The following is a 21,309-nucleotide window of genomic DNA, read 5'->3' on the forward strand; positions in this document are numbered from 1 at the left end:
AACGGAAAGGAAAGCTCAAAGATGGCAAAGGAGAGGGCATAGGACACTATACTAGCTGACGCGCCACACAACACACCGACCCCGGCTGTTAGCTGTTTATCAACGAGCTAAAAAGAAGCTAACGCCACACACACACACACACACGGGTACATGACGTTATCTTTGATCCTTCGTTCCATCGGGTACATCTCACGACGCTCGAAGTCAAACGACGTCGCTCATACCTGAGATATAAGTGTTATGTGTGATGAACGGAGCGTCGTCCACCGCTGTTTAGATGCGTGTTGTTGTTGTCTGTCAGGTTGTTGACAGTCAGTCAGTCAGACAGACAGTCACAGGCAGCCTGGCTGCCACTCCACTGACTCCACTCAATCCACACACTTACTTCCGGTCATGTTTGGCTGTCATCGCAGGTGCTCCAGAAGAAGAGCAACCTTTATTTTGTTTTGTTTTGTTTTATTTTATTTTATTTTATTTTATTTTATTTTATTTTATTTTATTTTATTTTATTTTATTTTATTTTATTTTATTTTATTTTATTTTATTTTATTTTATTTTATTTTATTTTATTTTATTTTATTTTATTTTATTTTATTTTATTTTATTTTATTTTATTTTATTTTATTTTATTTAAATGTACTTAAAGTAAAAGTACTCATTGTGCTGAATGTCCCATTTCAAGTTTTCAAAATGTATCAAAAATCTTTTCTACAAGCTGAGTCACAACATAAGGAAATTTTAAATACTCCAGTACAGTACAAATACCTCAAAATTGTACTTAAATGTACAGTACATTTAGTACTGTACAGTATCTTTATTTTATGTTTATTTGTTGTTGTTGTGGTGGTGCTGGGTTTGTTGTATGTTTGTATGATATTGATAAAATAACAAAAACAAAAAAGTAAACTAAAAACTACTATGGTAAAATGTGATTATTGCACACAAATCTCACATTTATGATTGTAATGAAATAATTACATAACAATTTAAATAAAATAGCTTTTATTTGTTTTTATTTGTCTTCTGTACTGTTCTCTGTCGTGTCGTCACTTCCGTGCCGCTCGCGCAGCCAATTTAGCCAAGTCTCGTGATACCAGACAAGTCACACTAATAGCGATAGCAGCTTAATTCCTGCTCACCAAAACATACACGAGAAGAGTTTCTAATCTGAAATAGTAGAAATAAAGCGAACATGCTATCTCGTTTATTGAAGGAGCACCAGGCGAAGCAGAATGAGCGAAAGGAGCTTCAAGGTGAGTGGCAGAAAGAAGAAAGAAGCAATAGTTGCGGCTTAATTGCTAACTTGCTAGCCTATATCATTCTCTAGTGCTAAAAACAAGACGCTTATGCCTCGCCGTACGACGGTAGCACGCACCGAAAATAGCCGATCTACGAGTCCACGATGCGTCTCTTTGCAACTCGTCGTGAGCTTGTAGATCGGCATTTACAGAGCTGAGTGGCGTACGTAAAATCTATTGACCTGGCATAGTACTGAATATTTAATACAATTTGCATGTCAAACATTAAATGTTTCGATTAATTGAGTATGGCTTTCTTGGGTTTAAATCCTCTAGCACAGTGGTTCCTAGCCCCTCTTGGAACCCTCGTAAAAGAGGGGCTAAGTGGTTCCCAAAGTGGGGTCCGGGGACCCCCAGGGTTCCTTGAGGTAGTTCCAGGGGGTACCCAGCTAAATGATAGTTTGGAACCAAATGGAGTTAATGGACCCTTAATTATGGTTATGGGTCTGTAACTCTGAGAGTGTACAAATGGGTCCATATGGTTCCATTTGTACACTCTCAAAGTTAAATTAACATTGATTTTACAATATAAATTGGGGTCCCAGAGATAGAAATTCCATTAAATGGGGGTCCGTAGCCTAAATGCATGTAAAACTGGGGGTCCTTGAAATTAAACTGGTTGAAAATCACTGAGCCGTGGCATGTCTTTTCAAATGGGGGGTCTGCGGGATAATTAGTGTCAATTTGGGGGTCCTTTTGGTTTGCTCTAGCTCTAGCATACCTTGTTTATTGATACTGTGCTTTTTTTCCTGAAAACTGTTAATTCTATCAATAAACTAGAGCGTGTTTCGTTACACAAATTATTCTATTTATTGTGTTTAATCTTTTGTCTTGCACAGAGAGACGTAGGCGCGAGGCTATTGCTGCAGCCACCTGCCTCACAGAAGCCCTGGTGGACCACCTCAACGTTGGGTAACAAATTATAATTCCTCACTTAATGTGAATTTGCATCTTATGCATTGAAAATGTGAGGACCCTGATGTAAACAAGTCTTAGTGCCTTTCCTGCTGTTTCCTGGTGCAATACAGCTAGTATTGACATGTACTGTCGTTCTACAAACTGTTAATACAATTTTCAATCAATCATCAAAACTCTGAACTGGCCCCTGTTAATTAAATGTCAAAGCCTACCCCAAAGTAGCTGTTCATAGTAAGGGTTGGTTAATGTTCCAAGTAATCTGGGACCATGTGTGAATATACTGTATCTTAAAACGTGATCTCTCTAATCTGTGAGCAGATTGCGTTGGCCTAGTGTTCCCTAACCAGTGAATCGAATAACCCTGAATAATATATACAATCCACAATCCAGGCATATATGTATACTGTCTGCAGTGTGTGAAAATATAGTTGAAGTTACATTGAAATATGTGTGGGCTCAGCCGGGCTATGCAGGGTTCCTTGCAGTGCTTGGACATGAATAAAGCAGTCCATTCCTTGCATGCCAGTGCCAGTACACTACTAGGCTTAACGTAACAATGGCAAATGTTAAACAAGAAAGATTAGAAAATAATTGTGAAACATGTAATGGGAGCCAAATCAGTCAGCTTAAAGATCAACAGTTAAGTTGTATATAGAGAGACCATTGTTTAGGACGTTCCCTTTTTATAGAAAGGATTTAATGGCTCAAAACCGTTTCCTAAACAAAGGTATCTACTATTTCATCACAGTCAAGACTATACGCTAGAAGTTAAGTGACGTAGACCTGTGCCTACTTATGCCACGAGTCACAACGCTGCTAACTTTTGGCACGTGTTTGACTGTCTCAGCATTGTGAAATGGGCCAAAGGCCCACGGTGGCACAATTTAGATTTCATGATTGCCAAGGGACTCAATATTTCAAAAGTTGTTACTGACCACTTGCTTTATCTGAGTATTTATGTATTTACTTTGATATCTATTACTCCTCACATCCATATTCAATCAGATCCTCTGTTAAAAATGGTATATCATTGAGAATACCAGTAGTGCACTCTTTATAAAGGCGGTCTCAGTCTGTCACCCATCCCCAATTCAATCTGTTACCTGTTCGTAAAGCACAAAGCACTGTGGTCAAATGTATGTATGTATAAATTCCTTATGCCTTTAAATGTTTTAAGTGTATAGTTGTATGTACTATACACTCAAAGGGCATAAGGAAGCATCCTAGCACGATACGTTACATGGAACGTATTTATTCAAAGGAATTATTCCATTTAATTCCAGGGTGGCTCAGGCATACGTGAACCAACGTAAGCTGGACCATGAGGTGAAGACTCTCCAAGTCCAGGCCAGCCAGTTTTCCAAGCAAACCGCTCAATGGATCAGTATGGTGGAAGGCTTCAATCAGGCCCTAAAGGTGGGTCAACACAACAACAACAAAAAACATCTCAAGGAAAAGAGTGTCTTGAGTTGACACCTGGAAACTTTGTCAATTGCTACCCCTTGTGGTAGCAATTGACACTATTTCCTCAAAACTATTTCCTCAAACATAGCCAAAAGCTTTATGAGAAATGAATAGTTTATCCTAACCCCTTTTGGTGTTCTAACCCTTCTGGACGGGAACCCCTCTTGGGGTTCTGTACAGTATGTACAGTATTCAAAAATTAAAAAAACTTTGATGCTGCTATATAAATATTTGAAGTTTTTCAGAAAGCTTAGGTCAGGATTTAGAGGGCTTTTTTTAGAATCGGCCTCAGTCCAAAATGGGCTAATACCCTACATGTGCACAACAACTGTCATAAACCTCGTTCTATGTTCATGTATACCCTTGTTTAACAGGAAATTGGGGATGTGGAGAACTGGGCACGCAGCATTGAAATGGACATGAGGACCATTGCCACTGCTCTGGAGTACGTGCACAAAGGCCAACTTCAGTCTGCCTCCTCATAGACATTCTAGGGAAAAGACCTCTGTCAGACTGAAACACACCGCACTGGAATGAAACACGAGTTCATCAAAGTCTGGTTCAGGTCTCAGGAGACCCTAACCAGGGTGGACATAAAGACTTTCTTGATGAGTCGGAGTCTTGATGTCTCTCACAAACTCGGCTAGATTGGGCCTGTTACTGTTGGAATACTAAATACAAATGATATAGTCGTTGAGACTGAATTGCTCACAACCTCAATGCCATTTTATTGTTTCTGTTGAAATACTTAACGGGGGGGCATTCATGCTAAACAGAATTTGTCTTGGCGCTGGGTTAGCTTTTGCTGTCAGAAATGTTATTGTGCTTCTGATTATCTCACCAGGGTGTTTGTGTTGAGTGTAAAGAAAACGTAATGGACTTTGGAAGTGTGCTGCTGTTGCCCATTATAGAGATCTCAGTATATGTCAGTCCTGTAAATGGGTGAAGTCTATCCTTTAAGAAGAATGGGCCTGCCATTGATGTGGGAGTTGGAATGCATGTACAGTAGCTTCACATACAGTATATTCATAAACGGATTGATTGTGACGAATCAACTGTTGTACATTAGCTGGCTTATATGTGAAAGTGTAGCCAAAAATGTGATTTGCTTGTAATAGGTTTAAGTGGCCACAGACGGCATTCCATATGCTTTGTTGTGATATCCCCTTCTAACAGCTATACTTCTACAGTATGTTGGTATGTATGGCCCTTCAGTCCCCAAATTATGTATGCTGATGAAGATCCTGCCTTTGAAAAAGGTATAGGATGTTTGTGATGCAGCCTTTTTTAAATAATAAAGTAATTGTACTCTTTCGCTGTGTGTGTGTGTGTGTGTGTGTGTGCTGCTTGAGCAGGGGAATACAATTAATCTATCCATGGAATGTGTAACGCAGTAAGGAAAGGTTAGTATGTCACAACAATGCACGTGGCAGTGAGCTGAGCTCTCCCACCACTCCAAAGTTCACTTTCTTTTTACGTTTTATTAACTAGCTACACTCCACTCCTCTGAAGATTTTTTTGGAACATCTGACCCAGTACATTTTGGAAATTGTGTCAGGGAAAAATCAAGCTCTCTACAAGCCAGGCTGAATATTAATGAATTTAGTAAAAAAGAAAAGATACACAAATGCTGTGCAACAAACACATCCTTGCAGTAATATAATATAATTATGTACAGTAATAATTCTGTACATGTTTTTAAGCTTGTTTGCCTCCATTCCATTGACAGTAAACATGTCATCAATGTCAACAGCTTGCAGCTGCTGTTCGAGGGGAAAAAATATATATAATGTATTCATTCAGCACATCATAATTTCGTTGTACTTCATTGAACAATGACAATAAACCCAATTCCAATTCCAATATAACTGGTTCCCACTCCTTGATATTAAGGTTTTATATGCAGGCTTGTGTGGTTGACGGTTGTCTTAAATTCTCCTGTGTTTTGTGATATATCCATCTAAGTACTTTTGTACCATGTTCCCATAACACCTTGGAGTCAAAATAAAATGTTTTGTCCCTCTGTCCTTGAGAGAGACCACTCAAGTCTGTACTTTATGTGAGTTCATTCAATATTTTTACATTTATAAGTATAAGTCTAAGAGATTTCAATGTAACCCAATTTCAACCCGCCCTCACCATTTACGGCATAATGGATCAAATAGCACAAACGTCAAATCGGCTGTTTATTTGTGAAAGATGTTTACGATATATATAACAGAGGGGGGGGGGGGGGACTCTCCATCAGTATATTATCTAAGAAGAGGTTAATTATTTGGGCTGTATTCTTAACAAACTGATGGGTGGAAAAATTGTGAATGAATCTAAAGTGATCAAGGAAGTCAATCAAACAAGATTTGGGGCCAGGATTCTATTTCGTCAACAAACGTGCTCTCAAGACTAGCTGGAGCCCAGCTCATTCAATGCCATTTTGATTATGCTTGCACCTCATGGTTCTCACAACCATATATGGCACAATCCTGCTTCTGGTTTGACACAAAGTTTGACCTAAAAGGTCCAAATGAAATGTCTCCTGCGCAAGCAGGGAGTGGTAAAACATTTCAGCACTTTCACAGGAGGCCCATGCAGGTTCAAGTCTTGGGTAGGACAGGAAAATTGCATAGTGCAGGTTTAATGTAACCAAGAGTAAAATTACAACACCCCCAAACTTCCAATACTCATCTGCTTTGGACTATACTCTCACTATTATACTGTCCTTCATTTATAACTCCAGGGAGCACTGTGTTCCCTCAGTGATTCTAAGGATGTGTGCGTCTACGTATATAAACCACACAGCTGATGAACCCTGTTCAACTGTTAAATACTAAACCACACAGCTGATAAACCCTGTTCACCTCTTAACTACAATGTAAAATGGTAATGGCAACCTATACCATTCACTCATTGTGGTATAATAAGCCAGTAACAAATCCCTGCTTCGATTCAGTTACATACTGTACATGTGATGTCAGTATCCTGAAATTCCTTCCACCTTTTTGGGGAAAGAGCAAACACACACACACACACACACACCAATTGCTTACGGATTGCGGATTACAAAATGCGGACTTGTCTTAAGGGATAAACCTTGAGGATAAAGCCTTTCTACAGCCACTTTCTCTGGTGCAAGAAGGGAGCATAGTCCAACAGGGAAATAAGGTGACGAGGATCGGAGAACAACCTGTGGATTTTGATTTCTTTAAAAAAAAAAGGGGGCGAAAAGGTAGGATAATAGATTTCATGAGAAATGTATCAAACAATAAACATGATTCAATTATTGATTGAATGGATATTTGAATAGATCATTTAAAGTTTAGTGAAATCATTTCCATGTAGTTGTTCAGAAGTGTTTACCATGTACAATTGGAAATGGCCATGTACTAATATTGCTTGACATTGTCATGTCAAGTTAAATGCATCTGATTTCACATATTTGATTTGCTTCATTAAAGGACCACTTCACCACTTTTCAACCTATCTTCATATAATAGTAATAATCATGATAAAATGGCACGATTGTTTTCTACTCAGTCTGTGTCTCATAGGAGGGCTGTGGGCAGTTTAGAAACTGTCTTCCAGTGACATCATCATTAGGCAGATTATTTTTTAAACAAGATTTTTTTTACAAAATGTTTAGATTTTCATTATCGTGAGAACAATGGCTTCCATTTTCACATTGCAACTTTTCAGGACTAGAAAGCCTGCAGTTTTTATTAGCTTGTATTCCCCATCAATGATGTCACTGGAAGACGGTTTCTGAACTGCCCACAGCCCTCCTATGAGACACAGACCGAGTAGAAAAAGATTGCGCCATTTTATCATGATTATTAGTGAGGACCTATTTTATGAAGATAGGTTGAAAAGTGGTGAAGTGGTCCTTTAAGATGAATGTGGCCTAATAATTAAACAAATTTGCATTGCTGCCACATGGAAACCTAAAGGTCATTTTAACATCTATACTCAGGGTTTTGTGTGCAGTTTTTAAGTTGCTTAATTCAATATTTAGATGTTCATATTAGATGAGACCTCTATCATATGGAAGCCTATTCATCTTCAATCTTCATTTGAACCATGTTAGAATGTTCTGGTTCTGGTGACTGTGTTTTATTTTCAATTATTAATTGATTGATTGAATTCATGAAGGGTCCAAGCCCGAAGGACCTATGGTCGCTTACGTTCTTCTTCTTCCACCACTCCTTCGGTTTTCTCGAAACGCAGCAATATGGTATAAGGCTATGCCAAACAGTGAAGCCCACAACCATTGGCTAAAGGCTGGCGCTATGGCACTCAATTGAAAATGCAATACTTTAACAGGCATAGCTCATGAACCCATTTGACCGTCAGCAAAAAATCTTCAATACACATATTTGCGTCTCCTCATGCCGAACAAGTTTCATGCTCTGACTTTTGACCTCTTGACCTTTAGATCACTCACTATTTTGAATTATGAATCATTTCTTCTGTTGGCGCTTCAGGCCAAACCGTGCAGGGAGGGGGTTGTCGCTCGGCTGCTCGACCCGCCCAAGGGGCCAGCCTTCTTGGGTACCAGATGAGACGAGTGACACCCTCCTAGCCCTGGTCCAGAGTGGTAGCGCTGCCTAAGCTACTCACTCACCAAAACAAAGGCTGTTTTGTGTTGTTGAAAGTCTATTCTCCAGGGTGGGAATCCTCTCATATCAGGACGGCACCTTCTCTGTAGAATATACATTTTGGGTGCTTTTTGGGTAAAGGTTAGGTTTCCCAGCAAGCACGGTCAGGACCTGGGCGAATTAGTGACGTCTCGATTGTGGCAGGATCAAGCCAAACCAAGACTAGTCAGATCTGGCCCAGAATATCACCTGATTTCAACAAACATAAATTCTGCCCACTAAGACGGACGTCCCTGGATGAATCACAGAGATCGAGGCCAGATCAACTCAAGTCATATCATAACTAGTCAGATCTGGCCCATTATTTCAACTGGTTATGACGTCCTGGAAATGACGTAAAGATCATCCCCATATGGGCTGTGATCTGGCCTAGTCCTGAACGTCACCGGAGTCACCGTCATCATAACGTCATCATGGCGTCATTTGGCTTGCTGGGTTAACATTTTACTGAGGTCAGGGTTGGTTAGGTTTAGCTATGGATTTACGGTCTCTCAATTTCAGTGTTGGCCCCCCGTTATTGCTGCTTGCAGCTAGATTATTGATTGTAATTGTAAAAACACATCCCCTTCATGTCACCAGAACCAGGAGAGACGTATGTTTATACGAGTGGTTAAAATGGAGTTTGAAGTTCAATGGGTTAAATAGGGTCTAAATATCAAAAATCTACATATTGAAATACCCCTTTATTTGAAGAACTAATTTCAGGATCCTTTGGCATCCATTTGATGCACATTTGTCAATAACAATTGGTGTGCTTTAATTGCACTTTGAGGATGTAAGCATCTCCAAACAAGTATATAGGCCTATACTCTATTTGCGAAGAAAGAAAATGTATTGGATGGATGATATTTCAAAATAACTTCCTATTTTTCCCACACTACTATTCCTGAAAATGGATTACTTTTCAGCAGAAAGCTTTACACTGCTCTGACACGAGCATTACAACTATGTTACAAAACAATAGACCCCCAAAGCCCCCCTCGTTCTTCAGCTCCTATCCTCACCAATGCCACTCTTTGTTCACTAAGAGCATTAGGCAAACAGGCCCGTTTCTCATGTGCCTTCAGGACTATTGCATAGGCTATAATAAGCAAGTCTTCCACTGAGCACAAATTTGTCCTTTAGCTGGGTTTTGTTCCCTTTACTTATTCCTGGTAAAGTTCTTAAATTCTGCCCAAAACTGACCCTACCCGACCCGACCTTTTTGGGCCGGGCCTGAAAATGTATGCCAATTAGTCGGGCCGGGCCAAGCCTCAGGTTCCACGGGAAAAAAAATACATTATGGGCCTAGCAGTATGCCAATTAGTCAAGCCGGGCCAGCTGTAGGAACTCTAAATCCTGGTGCTGGGAAACTTATTCAGCTGCTTGCCTTACACATGTAACAGGGAGTCCTGTCTCCACACAGCCTATGCCATGTCATTCATTCCTGCTTGGCTGTATGCACTGACTTGTGTGAGCAAGGTAGGCATTGGGTTGTTTCGAAGTTAAACCATGCTTTAAATCATTATGTGTATTTGTAATGGCCCTATTGTTCTTCAGGTGCCCTCCTCATAGGCTGCCTCAGTGCAGAGGACCAAGAGCCTGTTTTGTTTGTAACCCATTGTTGTTGGGGCCAAAACCACACTTACGCACACTGGGTGATTAGGTGCACTCTAAACACACACACACATGCACTGCCATGCAGTGAGTGAGAGGCATTTAATACTGTACAATTTAATATTTAAAAGGGTGAAAACCATTAATTTAAAGGAGGGGAACAATAATTGACAGGGGAGGAGAGAAGGAAGGTCAGTCAGGTGAGGGTCACACTATTTAAATCCACAACAACCACACACTTACACTACAAAACCACACTTACACACACACTGGATATTTAGGTGCACTCTAAACACACACGCAGCAGGCAGTTGAATTGTATAAACTTTATTTCAGACTCAGGGTCCATATCACATACAAAATGACAATACACAAATACGATGAAAACAAACAACCAACAATAAGTGAGTGAGAGGGGAAGGGCCCTCCAGTTAGTTCTCCCCCGCAGTACAACTGTTGGTGCCTCCGTATGTTCTCATCAGAGTACACAAGAAACAATAATACAATTAAGTCAAACAGCTAATTGGGCAGTTGGTTATCAATGCAAAGTAAATTACAATACAAAAAATGAAGTCTAGAAAAGGGGCAAGCACAGCAAAGGAGCTAAACCTGTAAAACAAAACTGTTAGCTCCCACCATGTATACCATAATCATACATGCAGGGACTCGTGGAAGACGAAGGAGTAGGCAACTATAGGCATACACACTGAACATGACAAACATCAGACGGTACCCCAGCCTGATAAATACAAGATGTCAGAACCACAATATAAAGATACATAATACATAATATAAAAAATGGTCGATCTTTACAAGCTCCCTGCGCAAGAACATACCTCCAGTTAAATGTAGTTTTGGCCCTAACAAACAAAACAGGCTCTTGGTCCTCAGCACTGAGGCCTATGAGGAGGGCACCTGAGAAACAATAGGGCCATTACAAATACAGAATACAGAACTCTGTGTGGAGACAGGTATCCCTGTTGTCATGACAGAGGCTCTATCAGGGGATAGCCTGTGTCATATTGTGAATCGATTGTGCACAACAGGTGTTGACACACCCAGCCTAGGGTTTAAATACTTGTGTAAAGATTCAAGTACACAGTATTGTTCTTTACTTAGATTAACCTTTTGTTGTCAAATATATGATGCTTTGTATGGTCCTGTTAATATGAACCTTCCAGCAATATTTTTAACAAGCCCTGTTTTGACATTAGTATTTCTTTTTTGACCTCCCAATTACTTGCCAATTACTTTACATAGTGTTTCTTGATTGTGCATGATATTATAGAAACAACATGTCTTGTATATTATATATTGCCAATCTCAAGGTAAGTCACATTCATAGCGAGATCCTCTGGAGCTTCTAAAATGAATGTTCTGCCCTCTCACAGCTAAATATACAACTGGCTTTGTTAGTCTGTGCAGAAAAAATGAGCATGGTTGCTATGTTCACCCTGTTCACCCGGGTGTGATTTCATTACGTCAGACATGATTTCATTACGTCAGACAGGCTATATAAGACCTTACACCACTCAGTTCACACGGGTGTGATTTTTGAGTGGTGTAAATGATTAATTATTATTATTAATGATTAATGATGATTACACTGTCTTTCAACAAACACAATCTCATACAGGTCGACAATAAACCACCACTCTGGATACAATATGGGCATCTACGACCTTTTAGGGTAAGATTATACTAATTACTACACCATGGACTATGATTTTGAACCTGTGACCTATACTTTAGACCACTTGATTCTTTGTCAGTTATTTATTTTTTATTTAAAGTGTTACATGTAAAGTTTGGCCCTCAGGGGACATCACATTCACGGTTCACACGTTTTGTTTTGTTCTACCCACCATACAGATTTTCGGCTGAAACCAAATTGACTTCTGATGCACCAAGGTGGTCACACAAAAATGCAACATATCACAATACACTCATATAATTTCTAAGAGCATCTTTAATTGTGAATGGGCTTCTATGTTCACACACTTCCACTGCCCCCCCTCCCATGTACAACAGGGAAGGTTGTACGTGCTACGTTGTTGGTGCCGTTTTGATACTGTGGTTTCTTGTGTGGAAGTACCGGGACAGCTTGGAGATCAACAATTTCAGAGACAGGTACGTCTTTGTGACCGGATGCGACTCTGGCTTTGGAAACCTCTTGTGCAGGAACCTTGATCGTAAAGGTTTCCGCGTACTGGCTGGCTGTCTAACAGAAAAGGGAGCTGATGATCTGAAGAGGGTTACTGGGCCCTACTTAAAGACTGTTCAGCTAGATGTGACCAGTCAGGACAGCATGCAGAAAGCCATGGAGTGGACCAAGAAGGAGGTTGGAAACCACGGTGAGATATGTCATGAAAGAAACAATGTATTCGTTCAACAAATAGCAAACATTGCCAACCTGCAAACTCAAAAACATGTATTTTTTTTGTTGTTTTAGAAATTAAAAGAAGAAAATGTTTAATTTTTAACTAATTTGCACCTAATTTTACCCCCCGATTTTGAATCAAACATACCAGACTGTATTTCCCAAAGGGAAATGCATGTATTTAATGCAGTCTAACCAGAACAAGGATAAAACATATCCCCACTGGCCAAAAAAAAACAATGCCTCCCCCCAAGCTAATTGAACCCTGTAGTATATTTCTGTCTTTAATGGTTTTGTTCCGCATTTAGGACTGTGGGGTCTTGTGAACAATGCCGGACGCGCACTGCCCATGGGGCCCACAGAGTGGATGAGGGTGGAGGATTTCCATGGCGTACTAAACGTTAACATGAACGGAGTGATCGGCATGACGATGACCTTCCTGCCGCTCATCAAGCGGGGCCGCGGGCGTCTCGTGAACGTAGCTTCGGTGCTGGGGAGGGTCGCTGCGAATGGCGGTGGATATTGCATCTCCAAGTTTGCTGTGGAATCTTTTTCAGACTGCCTCAGGTAAACCGGAGAGTATCAGCTGGCTCTGGTCATATAATTACAGTTTCTCCCTGAGACATTTCTCAATTGTCAGAGTCATAATCATATTGAACAATATAATTCACTTAAAATGTATTTGAGGTGTTGATGTGGAATATTGCACAGTGATATATACAATGAAAAGGGCATCTTTGAAAGACAAAGAAGAGACACTTGCCAAAAAAAATTTGCTCTTTATTAGGTCGACGTTTCGGTCACTTAGACCTTCATCAGGACAGACAATTCTGTTGTCAAATAGAATTAGACAAAGAATTGTCTGTCCTGATGAAGGTCTAAGCGACCGAAACGTTGACCTAATAAAGAGGTAAGTGTCTGACAGTGTGCGGGACCTCTTCTTTGTCTTACAAAGATACCCTTTTCATTATATGCTCTATTGCCCTACGCACCTGTCACCAGCCTATTGAGGTGTGCATCGGCCTTATATGCTATACAGTGATATATACACAAACAAACAATCCATCTTTCAGGAGGGACATAGACTACTTTGGTGTCAAGGTGTGCATTATTGAGCCCGGTTTCTTCAAGACAGCAGTAACCAGCCTGGAACCACTTGAGAGAGAGCTGCATCGGCTGTGGAACCAGCTTACCCCTGAAGTCAAAGCCAGCTATGGTGACAAGTACCTTGATAAGTGTAAGTACCTTATAGTGCACACCAACATGAGTCAACAGCAGTATTTGAGGTGGTTCAACTTCACACTTTACACTCACAGCACTGCTTATTGTTAATGTCGATCATAATATACACAATTTATGATTTAAAAATGGTAGATTTGGCAGCACTATATAAACGCTGTGCAACATGATCAACATGTTCAAATTGTTGATTCCTATTTGCAGACATTAAGATCCAGCGTTTGATCATGAACGCTGTCTGCGACTCTGACCTGTCCAAAGTGACCGACTGCATGGAGCACGCTTTGACCGCTGCCTACCCTCGTACCCGATACAGTGCCGGCTGGGATGCCAAATTTCTCTGGATCCCCCTATCTTATATGCCTTCCTGGGTGGTCGATGTTGGGCTGAAATTGGTGATGCCACGTCCTTCTCATAGTGTCTAAAACATCACACCCGTGTGAACTGAGTGGTGCAACTACACATTTATTGTTATAGTTACTGTACATTAGAACCAGGAAAGCATCTGTGTCATAAGTACTCTCCGCATGAATGAACGTCTGTTGAGGAATAACTATAAAGATTGATTATATAGAGATTGATTCACTCTGACGTGATATCTGTGATGTCAGTGACGTCACATACTAACCATAGCAACCATGCTTGTTTTTTTGGTTGCTAACCATAGCAACCATGCTCGTTTTTTTGGTACGAACAAACACGGGTACACGGGTACAAAGCCAGTTGTTGGAGTGGTTTGCACCACTCAAAAAGGCTGTTACACTGTAAAATGTTGAGTATTTACTTTACAATTTAGGCATTTAGCAGACGCTCTTAATCCAGAGCGACTTACATTAAGCAAGAACAAAAAGCATGGGAATACATCACATATATAAACAGCATTTATCAAGAAACATGCGTAAGCTAAGAACGTAACTAGAACATATCTATATATAATGACACTATATAAGCTATACATATATATTATACTATGCTGTACTGTTATTGTGCTGTCTACATGACATGCTATAGGTCTGTTTCAAATGCTATCTAAGTCTAAAAAAGTCCTGTCTAAGGGGGTAGGGTAAGTGCTATGGGCCATGGTGGAGTCTGAAAAGGTGGGTTTTCAAACTACGGCGGAAGATCGGGAGTGATGCTGCAGTTCTGATTGCAACGGGAAGTGCGTTCCACAGTTTTGGGGCCAGAAGGGAGAAGAGTTTGGGACGTGTGGAGCGTCCCAAACTCTTCTCCTTTACTACTACTACTTTAGCTCTGAGTGTGTATAAATGTACCGTAATTCTATTTGTCTATTTGTACAGTACACAGACTCTGGAGTTACAAATGGATGAAATAATAACACTGGGGATTTTACTGTGTAGGCCGGGCAAGGGAACATTATGATAATGGCTTTGAATCAGTGCATTCAAACTAATTGTTGCTGGTCTGTGGTTGTGTGTTTACCAGACTTGGAGTTTCAGTTTATACTTAAAATATGTGCCCTTTTTGCCTAAATACTTGCTACTTGTCTGCTTTTACCACAAAATGGACTGAAGTTTGCACCTGCATGATCCGTATGTGCAAAATCTGACATACAATAACAACTAAACTATTCTTGTCTGTAAAATGTTTGTTTGAATTTGGGCAACATGAGAGAACATATTGGGATCCTGTATATTTGAACTATAATGTTTGTTAACATGACCATGTTTGACCTTTATTATTTATGTTCTGTAATTTGGAAAACAATTCTTAAACATTGAAGGAAAAATAAAGGTCAAGTAATAACCAACCATGATGTCATATGCAGCTGTCATACAATATCAGTGGTCTATGTTGTGCAAAAGTGAAATGTGTATGGTAAATATGAAATACTTCGGTAGGGAGTCGAGGGACATGTTTAGTCTAAACCTGACTATAGCAACTCACTGACATTTTCACAAGGTGGTGCTAAAGATGTTTGTTAGGCACCTACTGTAGGAGTACTAAGGATCAAGGATTAAAATCCTCTTAGCAGACCTTGTATCAAACTGTACTTCCCTCTGCTTTTTTACTTTATTTTTTCTCCTAACTCCATAATAAAGTAGGCTATTCAATCAATCACTTGACCCTCAGGGTCAAGCTTAGGGATCAGGAGGCCCTAGGCAAACGCCGGTATGAGGCCCCTGTGTCACTGGGTCGCAGTACACCTTTATTTTGTGTTTCCTACATTTTAACAAATTCATGAGTCAGTGTTTCCCCTAGATTTTGAACCTTGAAGGTGTAGGGGAGGAAGCTCAGCGTGCACACATTTTGGGGTTCTCAAAATGCATTTATGCCTGGGCTCAAACACAAGGTTTTCTGAATACTGGGGAAGTCACCCGCCCCTTTAGCAACTCACACCCGCGAAAAGTAGGGACAAGTCATCCCGAAATTTCAGAAAGTGAAGACATCTCACCAGAACTTTGGACAGCTCACCAGACAGTTCACCCAAGAGATGCGGACAGCTCACCAAATGATTTACCAACCACATATGAGAGTATAAATGACTATAAGACATAACCATAATTGCCACTTTCTGTAGAATGTTGTTCAGAAGACTTGTGTCCCCTCAGTGTAATGTCTGAATACCCAATGTTTTACATGCTAATGGCTTGACTATGATGAAAGTAGGCTATTAGCCATCATCATTTAGCCTATTTGCATTTGTACCAGGTGAAACCGTGAAAATGTGTGTAGAATTGGTCTACAACTCAACTTGGATTGCTTGGCTGATGTGGTCAAAGACAACAGGCCATCAAGAGTTTTACCAATAATATAACACTGGGGATTTTACTGTGTAGGTTCTAATAAGGTTAGAAATAAGTTTAGGGTTAGGCATAATTTTACTGGGGTTAAGTTTAGGAATATGGTTAGGTTTATAGGCATAGTTTTACTGAGGTTAAGGTTAGGAATAAGGTTAGGTTAAACCGTTTAAGCATAATTTACTTAGATTACTTTAGGAATACCTATACCATGCAGGTCGCATGCATGATATTACATTTTAGACCTAGGTACATTTTGCTTTGTATAACAGCTAGTCATTTTACAATATGATGTGTCGAAATTTTACTGTGACCGACAAAAAACTGTTTTTGTGTAAAAGAATGTTTTCTACTTTCCCCATGTGCTTCCCAACTTCACAGCCAGGTGTAAATGAGGGATGCTTACTAGATTGAAGGTCACATGGCAACACAGTGTTCTAGTTTTCTAGATAAAGGGGGTAGCTTTATAATAATAATAATGTATGTTTAAGTGCAAAGAATAAATATATGATTAGCTTAGTATAGATATATATTGAATATAGCCTATAGGAATAAATAAAGGTGTGAACAAAGCTGTGTTACATTAACACTTGGAGTAAAACTATCTTGTATACAGCAGTATTTCATTAATGACAAAACTGTTATTCTACTGCCATCTAGTGTTCTCTCTCTCTCTCTCTCTCTTGATCGACTTTACTTTTCACGTCGACTCTGAAAAGGTGCGACTTCTCAAAGCCACTAGAATTACAGACTAGAATATGTGTATCTAATCATGCTACTGTTTCACAACAAACACACACACACACACACACACACACACACACACACACACACACACACACACACACACACACACACACACACACACACACACACACACACACACACACACACACACACACACACACTTATTCTCAGTTGGACTTGGAACCTTAGAGTATATATTAAACTTGGAACTTGTCTTGGATTAATATGATAACCTCGCGTCACCACTCACCAGACTTTAGGAATAGGAACCATTAAAACGTTACGTCGTGTACGCGCACGGTGAATTTACGATGTGACCACCTGAAACCTCTCGAACGCGTGTGTAACATTTATTTGTGTCCCCCCTGGTCAGCAGCTCAAAGCTCAAAGACATGGCAGGTCCAAGTTTGATCCAGACGCTTTTGTATACTGTCAACAACTTGTTGCAGCAAGAAAAATATAAAGCGGCACTTGCAGTTCTGAAGGGATTCCGAAATGGAGCCGTGTGAGTCCATGTGCACGTTCAGTGTGTACTAAAGCTAGCTGTAGTGAATAACATTACCTGTCAATTTAAGTTAGAGAAGTTATGGCTAACGTAATTTGTCAGTAGCAATATCCTTCTATTTAGTAATAAATAGTCTTTCTATCTAATTAAGCTTATGTTTCTATTAGGTAATGTATGGTGTTTGAACCATTCCATAAAGGCAAATGTTTTGACTGGGGGGGGGCTGATCTTGTCCCAAACTTAGACACTGCTGCTGACTTATAGTTTGTGTGTATTTTTTATTTCTCAGATACGGGGCCAAAATCAGAGCCCCACATGCCCTTGTGATGACATTCCTATTCAGAAGTGGAAGGTGAGAACTTGTACTCTGTTTGCTGCCTTGTTTGACAAGAAGACCGTATATCTGAAACTGTTATAGTAGTAATAAATGTTTTATCTCTTCTGACCCTATAGCTTGAAGGGCAAGCTGATGGCTATTGCGAAAGCCACGTACACGCACTCCCGCAACCTGGCCTACTTTGTGTTCACGTATAAAGGACTGCAAGCCTTGCAGGAGAACATCCAGGGGAAGAGCGTGCAGTCCCAGTCTTTCCTGGCTGCTTGCATAGGAGGATGGTTAGTGTTTGGAGAGAACAACAACATCAATAGCCAGGTACAGTAGGCCACTACAGCCTCCTATGTCCTACATGTCCTAATGTAGGGCTGAAATCACATGACAGAAATGGGACAAATTAAAGTTTAGGAAACAAATAATTAGTTTAATAGTATATTCACTATATTGTGTGAAGGTGGCTCTCAAAGTGGGGTATCCGGGGACCCCCAGGGGTCATTGGAGAGGAGTCCAGGGGGGTCCCCCAGCATAATTTACAGCATCACAATCATTTTAACTATCCATTTATACGTTGGCTATTCAAAAATAGCAGATCTACAAGCTCAGTGTGTCACTTCTTGATGCACTGCAAGCTTTTATATTTTAGGACTTTTTTTTAACTGAACTATACTAACAGTGCCTATAACTAACTAACTAATCAACAACACCAAACTCATTCCTAAACCTATCCATACTAACCTGTGTCTAACCTCATCCGCTGCAAGCTACTGTTCAACGGCTGAATATCTTCTACCGTTGCTAAACCTAACCTTAATTTGTGCCCTCACGTCTCTCTTCATCTTCAGATCAACATGTATTTGCTGTCCAGAATCCTGTTTGCCCTGTCTCGCCTGGCTGTGGAGAAAGGCTATGTGCCCCGTCCGAAGCGGGACCCCTTCCCTCTGTTCGCCACCTTGGTGTGGGGCACCGTCTTGTGGCTGTTTGAGTACTATCCCCACACCCTCCAACCCTCACTGCAATCCTCCATGAACTACCTCTACCATGACAGTAACGTGTGGCATGACATCTCAGACTTCCTCATTTACAATAAGCCAAGGACTGCTGCGCAGGAATGAGGTGGCAAAGCATTCGCTGAAAGTAAAATCTATTTTTCTTATTCCAATTATGATAGTCAGGGCTGTCACAATTATTGCATCATCAACGCATGCGATTCAGTCTAGCGTTTTAATGCCAGTGACATGAATTGCATCACTGTGTGGGTGTTCTTTTGAAGTGTAGGACTAGAGGTTTGATTTGTTTTCGTGGTATGACAAGCTGTGTGCTCACTCTACACCATTGCCCAACATGGAGCAGCCCAGACCCTCACTCATGGTGCGGCTCAGCTCGAGTCTTGTGTAGAGGACAAGTGCACAGAGCCTATACAAATGATTTGGTTTGAGACAAATGAGATGACGTTCTGAGGGAAGAAAAAAAAGGGGATCTTCCACTTTTAATCTCTCCCATAATGTGATTTGGCTTGACTTTTGTTCAGAACAGTACTGAAGTACTGTTTTGGAAATACAATACATCGCATTTGAGGTGAATTTACTGAAAGGCATCGCACGTCTTTCAGACCAGTGCCAACAAAGGCTGCTAACATATGCTGCACTTCTTGGCAATAGGCCTATCTCACAGCCCGCTTTCCACGCCCACTTCCGGTAAATAGTGGTGTCATTTAACATTAGCATTTACACTTATTTTTTCTCTGGAGAATCTAAGTACATTTTCTAATGTAAAAATGTGACAGACCAATATTATTATGAAGCAAACAAGATGGTAAATCAGCTCGAACAGATAGAACAAACCTTACCTTGAGAAAACAAAAGTTGTAGACTTCTTAAATTACCTCTGTTAACATGTAGCGTCTATGAGTGACGTCACGCTATCACCACTAACCCCGAAAGGGGGCGTATTAAGGGGGCGGGGAAATTCTGTGAGATAGGCTTATACCAGGAGATGATGATGATGATGTTCCATTAAAAACAGCCAGTAACATAATGATGATTGCATCAGCAGTGGCTGAACTCTATTCTGCTGGGTTATAGTCATTCACAATGAATACATTCCTTTAGGCAAAAAAAAAATGGCCACGTTCCCTATTAATGGAGTGGGACCATTATGAAGCAAACGTTAGTGACCCATGCAGTACTTCTAAGAAATCGGTTGGCATCGTTTTTTGTTTGTATGCCAATATGAGCAACAGCCTTATAATTAATTATAATTGTTGGCTACATTCATATTCAATGTCACCCTGTTTGACAGGGTGTTGTTTCTTCATGGCACAGGGCAGGATATCTTGTACTGTATGTACACTTTTACTTTACTTTATTTGTTTATTTGGACAGGACAATGCATATTAATGGACGTCACATGGACGTAAATACACCGGATATAGCACAGTTGCTAATTTTCATCCGCAGTCCTCACAAGAAACACAAAACGGAAAAACAGACAGTCAAACAGTGGAATACATTTACACAACATTACATAGGGAACACTATGTATGTTTTTTTCAGATTGTATTTAAAAGAGGGAAATGTAGCACAATCCCTTATACGCAGAGGAAGGCCATTCCATGCTACACAACCCTGTACTGAGAGGACATTTTGGCCGAATGTTGGTCTCTCCAGACACCACTGGAGACACCACTGAATACAGTGCAGATGATTCCTCATTCATTTGGTGGTAGTTTAGTTTGGTTCAAAGTTTTAATATGTTTGGATTTAAAAGCACTGAAAAGCATTTGATTAAATTGTGATTAATGCAATTATTTTGTTAATCTTTTTTTAATGTGCCCTGTTTTAATTTAGTAGTAGGCCTAGAAAACATTAAGACTAATTTAATTTATATTATTTTAGATTAAGTGTGCTCATACTGTAAGCTCATTATCCACTATAATTTGGCAGTTTTCTTTTTTTAAACTGTCTGAGTCTGATTGATTAAATGTAATACTGATATTCATTGTTGCCCTACAGGGGGTGAACACAAAAGCAACATGTGAGATGTGATGACTACCTTGTCCTGAAACGGCTCTATCATGTGCACTAATATTCATGTGTTGTGTTTGAGTGCCAACTCTCTTTTTTGATGACATACCAGACAGTCTCTGTTTAGTGCTTCAGGAGGCATGCTTTTACCGGTATGTAGTTCAACTTGATGTGTCGCCAGATTGCTTTGACAGGAACCTGTCCGATGTCACATATTGCCAACATGTTAACATGACATATGTCATCTTATCATTTCCTCCTTAGGATGTGGGTAAGGGGTCATTTATTTGGGTTCCCTGTCACAAACGTATTTTTCTTATTCAGTAACATTCTGTTTGGCACTGAATGTTTGCCTTCTTTTTGAAAATAAATGCCTATAACGTTACTAGTGTCTGCA

General features: G+C 40.1%; 4 protein-coding genes across 6 annotated transcripts in view; 3 read left to right on the forward strand and 1 right to left on the reverse strand.

The window, feature by feature from the left end:
* LOC306929163 (E3 ubiquitin-protein ligase Itchy-like) overlaps nt 1-385 on the reverse strand; it is a 44,876-nt gene extending 44,491 nt beyond the window's left edge. For both annotated transcript variants that reach the window (XM_079509581.1, XM_079509580.1), the window contains exon 1: nt 225-385. The gene's annotated coding sequence lies outside the window, so the exon portion shown is untranslated. The remainder of the gene's footprint in view (nt 1-224) is intronic.
* Nucleotides 386-1,050: 665 nt separating this feature from the next.
* Nucleotides 1,051-21,309, forward strand: part of bloc1s1 (biogenesis of lysosomal organelles complex-1, subunit 1) — a 31,543-nt gene continuing 11,284 nt past the window's right edge. The window contains exons 1-4 of one of the 2 annotated variants that reach the window (XR_013790844.1): nt 1,051-1,253; nt 2,138-2,210; nt 3,500-3,632; nt 4,055-4,948. Coding sequence is in view for 1 of the 2 variants with exons in the window: in XM_079510567.1 (XP_079366693.1) it covers nt 1,193-1,253; nt 2,138-2,210; nt 3,500-3,632; nt 4,055-4,165 (378 nt within the window). In the remaining variant the exon portion in view is untranslated. Of the gene's footprint in view, nt 1,254-2,137; nt 2,211-3,499; nt 3,633-4,054; nt 4,995-21,309 lie in introns of those variants that run through there. The other variant, XM_079510567.1, reaches the window with a different exon arrangement.
* Nucleotides 11,580-13,969, forward strand: rdh5 (retinol dehydrogenase 5 (11-cis/9-cis); the record flags this gene model as incomplete). Its single annotated transcript, XM_079510289.1, has 6 exons — nt 11,580-11,615; nt 11,798-11,836; nt 11,957-12,279; nt 12,614-12,872; nt 13,379-13,542; nt 13,749-13,969. Exons 1-6 carry the CDS (start codon nt 11,593-11,595, stop codon nt 13,967-13,969), a joined length of 1,029 nt encoding a protein of 342 aa, XP_079366415.1. The 5' UTR covers nt 11,580-11,592.
* pxmp4 (peroxisomal membrane protein 4) lies at nt 17,378-19,023 on the forward strand. The gene is made up of 4 exons (XM_079509965.1): nt 17,378-17,555; nt 17,845-17,907; nt 18,009-18,207; nt 18,732-19,023. The coding sequence occupies exons 1-4, from the start codon at nt 17,443-17,445 to the stop codon at nt 18,999-19,001; spliced, it is 645 nt and encodes a 214-aa protein (XP_079366091.1). The 5' UTR covers nt 17,378-17,442; the 3' UTR covers nt 19,002-19,023.

The sequence above is a fragment of the Electrona antarctica genome (assembly GCF_951216825.1).
Source record: "Electrona antarctica genome assembly, chromosome: 9".
In the NCBI taxonomy this organism is placed as follows: Eukaryota; Metazoa; Chordata; class Actinopteri; order Myctophiformes; family Myctophidae; genus Electrona; species Electrona antarctica.